The following is a 13,476-nucleotide window of genomic DNA, read 5'->3' on the forward strand; positions in this document are numbered from 1 at the left end:
GAGATCAGGATTAAAAGGGGTCTGTAACCTGAAGTAACTCACACCCATGTAGCAGCAGGGTAGAGACAATTCTCCCCTGGTTACCAGGGTGAGATATGAGAAAAAAACGTACTGCTGCTCACATTGAACCAGATGGGACATCTCTGCTCTTCAAAGCGAAGACCATCTAGGTCAGAGATAGATATTCAGCCTCTTATCTAATAAGCACTCCCAGAAAGTTTGGGACAAGCTCTAGAATATACTAAGGGAAGGATAGCAGTGCCAAAAAAAAGCCGGTACATACCATCATCCAATCGATGCAGAAATCTTCCTGTTAGGAAGGGACTAGTGAGTCAAGTCAAGTGGGAGAAAAGTTTTACATTACAGATACAAGAAGACAGTGCGGGTCCTGAAGGTCTCAGTGAACTTCGGGGACTTAGCTGGGTGCTATATGCCTACATAGCAAAAATCTCAGGGAGCAACATCCAAACAGGCAGGACAGATGAAACACAGGGAAAAGGAAGGACCCGATTCACAGCTGAGGAACTCTGATCCTCGAAATCCTTGTCTCTTGAAATCCCTATGTGACTTGCAGTGGACTACGAAGATAAAGTGTGAAGACGACTCCAAATCCCTGTAGTTAACCCAAGAACATCCTGTACACAAGGCATCAACTAAACCCAATCGGATACGTTGCTCCCAGAGAAAGTACCAGACTGTACAGTATCCTCTAACATAGAACACGGCATCACTATACTAAGGAGGATCCCAGCTGAGAGAGGTTTCAACAGCAATTAGTTGGTGCAGGCCTGAGGAGAAAGTTTTCAGCTTTCTTGTGAATCACTTTGTAGCCTCCAAATATTTTATTTTTGACATTTTTGCGCATTGGAGGATTTGGCATCACTCTGTACAACATTTCTCAGTGTTTTAAGGAGGTAAGTGCATCACGTGGGGCCTTTGCTCTACACAGAATTATGTCAAAGCAACACCCTCACTCCAGACCTGTCCCACTATGTAGCAAAGTCCCCCAGGATTTATATTTGTTTTGTAAACTGGGGCGGTCTGGGGTGATTGGGTGACACAAAATGTAAAAACTTCAAAGGCTTATCAGCTTGAATATTCTGCACAGCTGTTGTTTAACATCCAATATGGAGACAGGAGAGGATTTTACTCGTGAGATACTTGGTGTTGTATTGCAAAACTGCATTATGTGAAGTCCTGTGCCTTCAAACTGATGAAAGCAAACAGTGCTTAATTCCAAGAGTAACCCCATCTGTTTCCATAAGACACTCTTAGGGGAAAGATAAAAAAAAAAAAGAACAAAGGGCTGTACTATGCTGGGAAGCTGTGCTAGTTTATGTTTGAAGCTCTGTCCATCAGCGTAGATGTATTTCTATCGGTATAAATGCATATATACTTTGTCTTTAGTTTACTTTCATTTACAAGGAGCCAACGTGGCCACTTGAAAAGTGCTCTAACTGGACTTAAAGATTAAAAGTATTTAATCTTTTCTCATCTCTGACAGTTTCCCCTGGCTGACCTTGGAAAAGGAGTGACCTCAAACTGTGACTATGCTTCTTCCATGCGTGACATGGCAGAATGCAACGGTGGTCTTTTGGAGGGTGCTTTGAGACTTGATGGAAAACACAGTAAGAAGTAAGTAATGTTACTAGGGTTGAGAAAGCAAGACTACTCCTACCACATTTGTACACGTAAACATGCCTGTCACTGGGTAAACAAACATGGCTTCAACCCTATCTGTGGGTCCCTAGGTGAAAGCTAATCCTGGTCCGGCTCTTCTAGTGACCAGTCCTTCTTCAAGCTGTTGGTGGTTTAGTCAACGAGGTAGAGGTGACCAGTGGTGCAGGGTCAATGAAAAATAAGAAAGCATTACCAAAAATCAGCCCTAGAAGGCAGCAAGATCAGCACATACAGCACTAAACTGGGAATCACCCTAACTGAGTCCATTCCTGATTACCATTTATAAACTGGGTGATGTTGGCATGACAAAATTGGATGGCAAATTGCTTCCCTTCTCAGTGCCTCAGTTTCCACAGTTGCAGTTGTATTTAACTGCTTTTTAAGCACTTTGGGAATGTGCATGTGTGTTTCAGGTATTACAGTTTTATGTGTAGCAGGAGAAGGAGCGGATCTGCAAAAGAAAGGAGTATGGGAGGAGAAAGAGCAATGCAATTAAGCATCATGAGGACTGAGGTACAGTCGTTAAGCATTCCAGACTAAAGCCACTTTAGGATTCAGGTGACTAACTCCTGGATTAGCTCTGGCTGGAAGTACCCCATTCTCCTTGGAGGTGGGACTGGTTGGTGTGCCTGCTCCTCGGTGGTGAGTGGCCACACCACTGGTCACTGCAGGGGAAGCTGAGTAGTTTTGAACTCAGGCCCGGGCTCGGTGTGTGTAACTAGGTGCTATGGATTTCTTTGCTTCTTAAGCTGGGCATATAGACCCCATGTGCTTTTTGCCATGATCAGGAAGGTATTAAAACCCAGCTCAGGCACAAGGCTCTGTGTCTTCTAGGGGGAGGAAGTGCGTTTCAGTATACCCAAATGTTGTATCTAAGAGTAGTCATTCTACATATTCCACTCTCCACTCTCTCTGTGAAGAGAAAGAACAATAATTTCTCCGAGCTTCTTATAATGCTGAACTGCATTAATACAGGCCTGTTAGTGCTTCTGGGTGGCTCTGGGGACAATGGATGCAAGAGATTGTGTATCATCATATACATCATTACCTGTTCCCAGGAGACATATTTAAAGGCATGGCTGGATTTCAAGGGCTGTTATTCCATTGGTGTCCTCTTGATTCATGTTTACCCCGTGAGACTGTCCATGACAGAGAGACCATCCTTTGTCTGTGCTGCAGTTGGGACAGGTGGCCTCTTTCCGTTTGAAACACACAGCTGATGTTCCCACATGCCCTGAGGAATAAGGACATTATGGAGATGGGCTTTAACTGAATTCTCTGGGATTTTTTTTAACAAGAGCTGCTTTCTGCTTCCCTTTTGGAAAGCGTCTTTACAAACTTGCTTAAAAACAAAGCCCTCACGTGACACTGATGTAAACTTCCTCCCCCCTAGTTTGACTTTATTTTGACTAACAACAACCTAAAGGGCTGCTCAAGCACACTTCCCATGTTTAGCCGTAAACCCTTTGTCACCAGAATTTTTTTCTTCCCCATATACTGAGTCAGCCAAACCTAATTACTCTTTAATCTGTAAAATCAACACCTGCTAACAGGGTGGGCTCTTTTCAGCAAATAGTGCTTCCCTTTTCCAAAGCACTGATAAATTTCCAGGGGCCCTATTATTTCTCTGTCCTGCTGATAAGGAGATCTGACTGATCGTGGGTGTGGTTATCTCATGCCTATAAGGCAATAGTGGTGAATCTTCCCTTTGGCAAAGGTAGCAGAATTCAGACAAGAATTATACATAGATGCTAGGAGCCAAATGTCCTGATCTTTTTTTCTCTTTAAAACTTAGGTTGACCCTGGAAAGTATGGGTCAGAGAGGTCTGGTATGTGGGATTAAAGTCTCAGGTGAAACGAAGAGTAAAGCGGCCCACAGAAGTTCCTGATCTTTGATCTTGTGTGGGCAGCCCTCTGCAAAAAGGTAAAGCGGCAGGATTGTCTGCAGAGAGGAGGGACTGGAACTGGATTGTGCAGAGCCCGCTGGACCTCGGGATATGTCTGTGCTGTCAGGTGAACCCAGAGCCACCGCTGTCCTTGAGAGGCAACTCAACTCCACCTTCTCTGTAGGTCCTCAGTGTGTGAAGAGCTGTTTGTGGGAAGGAGGGTTGCTTAGGTGCAATTCAGGCCAGACCAGCTTCTTGTTCACATGGTCTGGGTGGATGGGTCATTGACAGGATTCAAGCTCAAACTCAAGATTTCCCACACTGCCCTCATCCTCGGTGTGGCTGGTTGGAACTTGAGCAAGTGGCAGTGTGGACAGAAAGCAAACGGGGCCGCAGACTTACAGCTCCTCTTGAGGTTTGCTTTTAGCACACAGATCATCCCAGGACAGATTTCTTATGGAAACAATGACTGCGGTTTTCATGGCAGCACTCTTGAAAATGTCTTTCACATATAAACTGACAGCCAGTCTGATTTTCATCTGAGAACAGCTGAAACATTGTTAGAAATTTCATCATAAGAAACTCTTTATGAGCGCACTCAGCTCTGAAAAAACCCCAGAGCCCTTTGGGCTGAAGTCTCTTACGCTTGTTTTCAGGTCTAAGGTGAATGTTTTTGGAAAGTTTTGCTTAATTCCATGTGGATGAACAGGACAGAGGAGTAAAAACCCATTGTGGTTTTCTTTGGATGTTCCCATTCAGGTTATTTTTCCTGGTTAGAAGCTGTGGCTTTGTTCAGCAGCTGTGTGCGTGCCTGTCTCCATCTCCGCTTCCCTGGCAGCCTCGCACAGTGCTGCTCCATAGGTTTGTGTGGGTGTAAACACAGGCTGCTAAATGGCTTTGCCTATGGAAACTGTCCCCCGCTCTCTGCACTGACACTCAGCCTTAGATATGTTGGTTATGTCCGTTATTTAAGTACAAAGCCTATGCCCAAGCTGCAGCTAACACTGATGACCAAAATCAAGGATCTCCTTCTTGTATCCAGGGAGAACAGGGTCCACCAGTCCAGTCCACCTCTGTGTCCCTGGAGCTCAGCTCTTCCAAGCTAGCATGGCTGGCTTGATGCTGCCAGGACGTGGATGAAGATCAGGTAGGACCAAGCACTGGATGTGCTTCCAGGTGAGCTGGAGCCTTCCTTTAACTCGGCAGGGTGAGAAGGACTCGAGTTAGCAGCTGAGTCCATGCTAGTTGGAGGGTAAAGCAGTTGCTATGGAAGGAGACAGGTCTTCTGGGTCTGAACACCTCAGGTTATGATCTGCCTGAAAATCCACTGTTGAGCTTGATGGAGGGGTCCAGTGGGATAGAGGGAGTCTGGCATGGCTGTCTGCTGTCAAAAGGAAGGAGGATGTTAGAATCAGAGAATGGTTTGGGTTGGAAGTGACCTTAGAGATCAACTTGTTCCAACCCCCGCTCCCGTGGGGATATGTGGAGATATTTGGATATGTTGGCTAACACCAGTCCCAGTCCCGCAATGAGATCCAGGAGGGTTTGATCCCTGGGCCTGTGCAAAGTCTCCTCCATTGTAGGATCACTCTCAACGGCGGACATAGCTGAAGAACTGTCCTGTCACCAGTCTGGCAGGACACCACTGCTCGCACCGATTTTGGCAGCAGCTACAAATACCTGTCACTCCCGAAAATCCTTGTGAATTCAGCCATTTGTTTTGGGCCCCCTCCTTTGAAAATACTGCCCGTCCTTCTCTATGTCTGCACCGGAGAGACAGAGAGCCCTGGGCATCTAAACCAACAGCAACCAGGCTTCTCCAAACCAGCCCCCCCCAGAGAGACAGAGAGCCCTGGGCATCTAAACCAACAGCAACCAGGCTTCTCCAAACCAGCCCCCCCGCAGGGCACCCTCCCTCCTTCCCCCCCGACCCCCGGCAGCTTGCAGTGCTGCTGCTGGACAGCTGCACAGCGACAGTCGGCAGCGATTTGGGGCGAAGCGATGGCTTTTAGGACCCTGGGACCTCCGCCAAGGCTCAGGTAGGTCTGTCTCATTCGCCAGCCCCGCTCAGCCGGGATCCATTCACTCCCCGGGATGTGTGAGTGTGTGTGTGTGTGTGAGTGTTAGTGTGTGAGTGTGTGAGTGTGTGAGTGTGTGTGTGTGTGTGTGTGAGTGTGTGTGCGCGCTCAGTGCTTTTCCTTCCCCTTTGCTCGCCCTGATCCTTCCCCGCGATGGGACTAACGCCGTTCCGCGGGCAATGAGGGCTACTGGATTGGGACAGAAAGCTCTTTCCTTTTCTCTGCCAGAGAAGAAGCCGTGAGGATATTTAAGGATGCGCTGCCCAGATGTGTCTCCCGCCTCCGCCTTCCTCATAGGACTCATGTGCTTGACAGCTTTCAGCAACTTTGCTCAGACTTCTGCAGACTTCTCAGGTAGGGGAGAAGCGGCGATCCGTTGGTGCGCTGGACGGCTGCCTGTCCCTTATCACAGGAGCAGCTCAGGGAAAGTGGATGGGAGCAGATCCGGGATGGTTATGTGGGGAGTAATTTTAATCTTTTTAAAATAAGCCGATGGAAAGCATCTTCCGTTAAGAGGATTCTGACTTTGTTAAAAGCCTCTTTCAACAGCCCTTAGCAAAAGTGTTTCGGCAGAGTTAGTCTGAATAACTTTGGGAACAAGGAAAGGAAGAGTGTTAACTTGCGTGAGTTTGTAGCAGTTTTTGTGCTGTGTTTCTCTGAGGGCTGAAAAGAGCTGGGTCGGGAGACTGGGAAGGTCTAAGATATAAATTAAAGCTAACATAGCAAGACCCAATTACTTTTTAATGGGCCTGATTCCTCTCCTCTTAACATACAGCTCCTGATTGTTGCAGAAGTCCCCCAAGCTGAGATAAAGGAGGTGTTACATGCACAGAATTAATTATATTCAGAGCTTATGTTTATTTAAGCAGGAGAAGAAATGTCTCATTTGTAAATAATTTCTGACTTTAAAAGCAATTATAGCAACTTATTTTGAGGTGTGCACAGCAGGTAAATACACAGCACTTTGAAGGTATGGAGTCCCATGTAAGTTTTATAACTATGTACAGCTACATCAGTCACTTTAAAATTACCTTTCTGCTTCTGTTCTTGAGAGATGTGCATGTGGATCAGAGAAAATATAACAGATCTCATTTTACAGTTGAGCAGGGTTGATTAGTTTGCTTTGGAATGCCTAGTGAGGGTCACTTTGCTTTTGGGATATTGGTTCTAATTTTGGGTCTTAGTGTGAAGAACTAGTCTGGCATATTCTTTAGGCGTGTGTTGCAAAACTCTTGTAGCGGATAAGAGCTGCCAATTATAGTTTGCCAATGAAAAAGTGTCATTTGCAAGAGATGAATCTCACCGGACTTGAGTTTCAACACGTCACGACGCTGCTGCTTGCTGCCTGGGAGTGCATGTGTCTGCGTGCTGTGAGAGATTTGTGTTAGAAAGGAGGAGCTTGTGGTGGAGGGGGGGCAGAATATATACAGTAGCTCAAAGTCTTAATGCGAATTGAAGGGGGCTGACTCGCTTGTGATTCAGTCTCCTTTGGAGGCAGGTCAGTCCTGGGGGCTGCCTTTCAAGGCAGATCTGCCTCTGAATGGAAAGGACTGAGGCATTTCCCTGTTTCTAGTGAGTTTTTATCTCTTTCTTGCCATTGAGCTTCCTCTGTGCTCCTCCTTGCAAGCAAGTTGACGCAGAAGGGCTGCGTAGAGTGGGTACGACAGGAGCAAAAGCTGCAATGGGGAAAGTACTGGTCCTTCTAAAATATAGGTAAAGTTTGTCTCAGCCAGGCCAAATTGCTAAGTATTAAAATGTGCAAAAGTGTCACAGAGTACGTGTATTTCATACCGTGTGTGTGCAACATAGCCAGAGCAGTGGAAGCAAATTCAGAAGGCTTTGGTGATGCTGGCAAGGGTGGGCAGAATCTATCCATTTAAAAAACTTGGATAAGAAGGTTGCTGATAACAAAATCATGGTTTCTGCGACATCCAGCTGTACTGTCACATTTTGGGAGGAGTGGCGTAAAACCCTGTGTATGTGTATGGCAGGGCTGTACTCTGAAGCAGGGTCTGTAATCCCAACAGCATAACCTCCTGTGTGTTTCCACAACTGTTGAAATCTTCCCCCAGATCCAAGCTATGTTTTGTCATAGCAAGCTTGGCAAATGTCCCCAGTCTTGTTGGACTGACTGTACCTTGCGGGACAGGAAACATGGTTTGCTGCAGGAAAGGGCTGTACCCAGTGTGTAGCAACTCGAATACAGTTTTGTAAGTTCAGGAGCTGGGTAGCCACGAGATGAAAGGGGTCAGGAACAAGTATAGCATTTCCCAAATCGCACCTTATGCTTCCCCAAAACATTTTGCAAGGACCCCATTTGTCTCCCTCCAACGCCTGGGGGCACACACCATGTGCCTCTGTGAAGGAGGAGTGGCCCAGATAACTCTTCCTACCTGATGGAGCTCCTTGTTTGTTACACTTACCCCTATATATGAATTGTCAGCTGGCATGAGGAATGGAAAGGGAGATAGCCTTTTAACATAATTTGACTGTAATGGTTTCTGGCCAGTTACATACTTTTTCTGTACTTTGGGGTGTTCTGGGTTCTTCTCGGGCATGGCTGGAATTGAGCAGGTGAACATCTTTGGGGAGGCTTTATAACCTTATGTATGCCATCCCAGCTAGAGGTAGTGCATCCAAAACATGAATCGTCTGCATCCCAAGGCGTTGAATGGATTTGTATTGATTATTGGTGTTAAGGAATGCAAGGCTTGCTGTGATCCCATGGGAGGTTTCTGCAACAGGTTGACTGCTGCCCATGTGCTGGAGGGAGATGACACGTCTCACTGGGATGGAAGGGCTTTTCCAGGTTGCAAACAGCAGTACTATCCAGACAGAGGAGCTGATGCTCTTTGGAGGAGAATGCTTTTTTTAAACTCAGTCCTGTAGACCTTGTTTAGCAACAAAGTTTCTCCGGCTTCTCAGCTTAGTCTGACTCAGCGCTGCCAGGGAGGTGCCGCTGTTAGTGGTGGGTCCTGGCCTTTTCGTGATGGGCCAGACCGAACGCATAGATCCAGCCCTGGAAAGAAACAGCTTAGGGCTGTCCAGTCTTGAGCTCTGAGCAGATGACAAGCAGCACTGACCTGACTCACCCACTGCAACTATGCGTCAGGACTGGAGGAAAGAATTACCAAGAACCGCACACCCACCCACGTCCCACTGCTCCCAGTACTCTCCCGCTGGCTGGGTCTTCAAGGTGTGTGTCTCTTGGCTGCAGGAAGATTTCTTTTCTACGTGTGTCATGAGAAGGCACCCTGAGAGGGTAAGCAGAGGTATGGTGAATTGAGTCGCTCATGGAAAGCACAGGTAGAGCTGGTGGGGATCTCCATCGTCTCGGCTCCCAGGCCTCTGAGCACGTGGTCTCACGCTGCGGTTCCGTCCCTCCTGTTTGAACAGCTCAAATGCCACAACGTGAACATGACAAGTGCGTGTCCTGCTGGGGACTGGTGCAATCTGAGATGTAAGAATTAAAATTCCTTTTAAGTGAAGTATTTGAACTATGTGAAGAGTTTTGAAGTTGTTTTCTTTAATAGTTCTTTAAACATTGGTGTTTGCAGGAGGGTGTGGGGGTAGGAAGCAGGTCCCTGGGGAGAGAGCGGAGTTATCAGGCACTTTGCAGCCACTTAAGAAGGCCTGGGCTTTTTCTCTGTGGCTGCTTGTAGTATGGGCTCTTGATCTAATCTCATTCTGTGATCGGTTCTTGTGCTCAGGACTGTTTGAAGGCTCTGGACCTAGTGTCATGATGTGTCACATACCCCTTATGTTCAAGGTGACACTTGAAGACTGTGGTGAGGTGTGGGGTAAGAGGCTGGTCTTTTGAGTCTCTGTGCATTAACTATAAACCCTTAATCCTAATCTCAGTCCTGACAATGAACGCTCCGAAATCCCTTCTGGTTGATAAAACTCCACCTCCGTTTTAGCCCTTTTCTGTCTGTGGTGGGAGTCCAAGACAAAGCAATGGCTTGTGCTGCCAGAGGGAAGCTATGCCGTAGCTCCTCTGCATGGGCTCTGGGAGGCAGTGATTCTTGTGCAGTGCACAGAGCACGCTCCTTAGAGGGACTAGATTAGTGAAAATGGGGCCAACATCAGGCTTTGGTGCTAATTTAAAATGCGGACATTGAAAGCTTAGTGGAAAGCTTAGTCAACAACTATTGCTCGTATCCTGTGTGCTGTCTCGCTCCAGCCATGGGATTCCTGACTCTGCAGCCAGTTCATGCAAACACATGTTGAATTCTGCTCTACCCACTGCCAGCCAAGGTGACCATTTAATTTCCAGCTGCATACCTGCAGGCAATTAGGCTTATGTAATTATGATGCCGTGCTCCAATTCTCCTCCGTAACTTTTCCATTCATTAGCTAATTTCAGGCATGTTGGAGAGAAAGGTAGTGGCATCAAATCCACGCAATTGCTACAAGTTTCATGTTAGGGAGACAGATCTCTCCACTACTGCCACAGCGCAGGAAAGGCTGTGCTGTGTTTTCAAGCATTTGCAGACATCAGAGAATCCACTGCAGGGACCTAAGCCAAAAACTTAGGTTTCTAGGCATGGAAGCAGCTTTGATGGGAGCTCATGCCTTTTCTGACATAGGAGAACCCAGCTGCAGGACATAAAGCTGTAGGAATAACAGTCCCAGTAGTGCTACTCCCCCCTGGGCCTGCTTTAATATTTATGTTCTTTGCATTATATTTGGCACAAGCTGGATGCGAGCAGCACGTTGCTTAAGGGAGCCGATCCGGCATCAAGCCAGATATATACTGATAACTCCCATCCACACCCTGCAGGTGAGCCCTGGGTAGCTTTCGGGACCTCTCCCTGGAGGCTATTCCTGGCTTTGAAAGCACAAAGATTTTTTTGTTGTTGTTGAGGTTGATTCCCCCCCCCCCCCCCCCCCGAGAATGGCAGGTTTCAAGTGAAAGCTGCTTTTGCCACCTCCCTGCTAATTGGCTCAGTCTGTTTATTTGAGCCGATGAGGGCTGGAGTTGGGAGGGGAAAGGCACTTCTCCCTGATTGCATTTAATCAGTCCATAATAAAGGCAATTTGTTTGACAAGTCCATTCACCAAATTATCGCCAAATTATCACCAAAATCTACATGCTAACAGCTTCTCAATGGCTTTAGTCGGACTTTGATATTGGTTTTGGAGTCCTGAATGGGTCGGTGCTGTCAAGGGAGGTCCCGGATTTCCATGTGCTGAAAGCTGCAGGCTGCGAAAAGGGGATTTTTAAGAGAAAGGCAAATACAGTTTCTTTTCCAGTGAGGTTTGTGCTTTTGACCCCAGGCGCAAACAGACATGCTTTAGACTTCATTTAAAGATTTAGCCAAACCCAGACCAGCTCCATATCTTCTCTTGGTGAAGGGCTCTGAGTGGTGAGGTTGGATGGACCTCAGGCTGCTGCTTGAAGAGGTCCTTGCCCCAGGCAACGTTTTCCTCCTCAGCTGGAGGTCATGTGTGCCAACCCATCCATCACAGCTGTGTGGGCTGCAGTTTGGCTTACCGAGGGAGGTCGGTGCTGGGGTGGAGAAATTCTCTTTTGCAGAGGTGATAAAGTCCAAAACCTCATCAAAGACTAGCTTTGGCCTCTTCTGGTAATGTTCTGGAGATGTGGTTGCGTGGTGGGCTGCAGGGGATGGGTCTGGGGAGCTGAAGGAGATGGCTGGGTCTGTCAGCCATGGCTGAGCAGTTCTCACAAGGGGAAGCTGAATTTGGGTTTGTGTCACGTATGTCTGTCATCGGGAAGCAGCTTAAAGACCTCAGAGAGCTGAGAGGTGTTGGAGGAAGAAATTACTGGGGGGTGTCACGTACCATTTCTGCTGCATTTGGGAGAGCAGGAGGAGGAGAAGTGCAGAAGCTGGAGCTATTTTGGTGCCTTAGAGAGTTGTTCTGGCTTGTCAGCAGGGATGCAGCTTTGTGGGCATCAATATACCACGTTAAGCAAAGGTGCAATATCTGTGGACTCCTGTCCTGAGGTTTGCTCCAGAAAACATGGTGGATTTCCCAACAGTTGTGATGATAATGCTTTGAGAGAGGACTCGGTGCTTGCTGACTCTTAAAATGTTCAGAGTTTACTTCTACTGACAGCAGAGGGGACCAAACTGAGCTTCAGGAAGAGAAACACGTGTTTCCAATTCCCTGTGTTTGTGGTCCTGGGCTGTGACCAGTGGTGCTGCCGTTACTGCTGTGAAAAACCAGCTGCAGGTCTGGATTTGCAGTACCAGGAAAGGAGGCACCATCGGGGAGGGAGGGAGGGATGGATGGATGGATGGGGTTGCTGTGGGTGTCAGGATGCCTTGTGAAGGGTCTGTGTGAAACCTCATATCGGCAGTGCCTTCAAGCTCAAGAGCCACATGTATGCACGTGGCAATCCACTGTTTTAGCCATCAGAGCTGTCAGCAAGAGCCAGGAGACCCCAGGGATCCCGACGTCTGTGTGATGATTGGCAATGTTTATATAGTATCTACTAATTGCAGCAGCCCAGAAACTGATCCACCGATGCAAACTTTTGTCAGTACCAGGAACACTTTATTTAATTAGCATTATTATCAAAACAAACAAACAAAAAAATCCACTGTGGTAATCACTTCAAGGTATCCCAGTTTATCAGTTCTCACTAGATGCACAGTCTATGTGAGGAAAATATCCTTGCAGCATTCTTCCTATGTCTGTGTGTTGTTAGGGATACAAATGCTGCGGAGTTAAAGAAAGCAACTGTTTATGTCCTCAGGTAAAACTTTTTTCCCCGGTTTAAGACTGTGAGAGCAGATTTTATATAACACAAATAGTTTGGTCAATTAAAAAAAAAAAAAAAGTTGGAACTTTATCCTTTCTCAACCGAGAGAGTTAGAAGCTAAAATCGTAATTCAAGATGGGGTGGGGGGTGGGTGAGCAGCATAAGCTTAGTCTCCGCAGGGGGAGAAAAACTATGTATTTACACTTGGCACTTTTGTTGATCTCTTTGTTGATGCTAATTTAAACATGGCCCGATCTCCCAAAATGCTTGGTGTTCAGAACTGGTAATTGGGCTGTGCTGTGTTTAGGTGCGTGTGCAGTGATTTAGGCGGCCGACACCAGGACTGTTTACACGTCTTATTTGAGATTGGCTACTTCTGCTTGGCACGTTTGTGCATGTGGGGATTGAACTTTCTGCTTTCTGTTCCAAGAGAGCAATCCCAGTCCCTGTGGGGGACCATTTGAAGCGACTACTCCTCTTTTTTTTTTTGTGTGTGTGCTCTTGTCATTCCTTTTTATCCAGATACCCAAGACCTTCAGAGATTCAGTCCGTTTCTGTCCCATGAAAGGTATGTGGCTGTCTGCGGGAACAGACCCAATGTGCTGCTCAAAGTAGTTTAGAGGATTTTTGGTCAGGTTGGTTTGGTGCAATACTACGAGGTTCCTTGTGTCCTTGCCGGTGCTGTGCCTCACTGATCTGGTTACTGCTGTTGTCTGGGATTTTTGTGCTCCTTCCAAGAGACAGGCAAGGGCCAAATTCCGCTCAGCTGGGAGGCAACTTTGCTGACTTGCCAACAGCTTTGCAGGATGCACAGAAGTTAATCCCAACTCATCTTCTTGCTGATTAAATCTGATATAGAAGTAATAATTGTGAACATGTTTAAGAGAATTGCTTGGGTTACCTATTATTATTGCTGTTATTATTTTTATTTATTTATTTACTTACTTACATAGCTGCAACTTTTGCCTGAGGAAAGACGGTGAGTTGTGTCTCTCAGTCTGGGTTTGGGCTGACCCAAGTATGCCTGGCTCAGCTCACTAACTGAGGATATGAGCTCATTCCTAGTAATTAAAGTATGTATGTCTGCTCTTTCGGGGATGCT

The 13,476-nt window shown here is 46.8% G+C and overlaps 1 protein-coding gene across 1 annotated transcript in view; it reads left to right on the top strand.

Moving 5' to 3' along the window:
* Positions 1-5,879: 5,879 nt before the first annotated feature.
* EVA1A (eva-1 homolog A, regulator of programmed cell death) overlaps positions 5,880-13,476 on the top strand; it is a 216,797-nt gene continuing 209,200 nt past the window's right edge. The window contains exon 1 of the mRNA XM_074582008.1: positions 5,880-5,998. Within this exon, the coding sequence (XP_074438109.1) occupies positions 5,899-5,998 (100 nt within the window). The 5' untranslated portion in view covers positions 5,880-5,898. The remainder of the gene's footprint in view (positions 5,999-13,476) is intronic.

This window comes from Larus michahellis, chromosome 3, assembly GCF_964199755.1.
Source record: "Larus michahellis chromosome 3, bLarMic1.1, whole genome shotgun sequence".
In the NCBI taxonomy this organism is placed as follows: Eukaryota; Metazoa; Chordata; class Aves; order Charadriiformes; family Laridae; genus Larus; species Larus michahellis.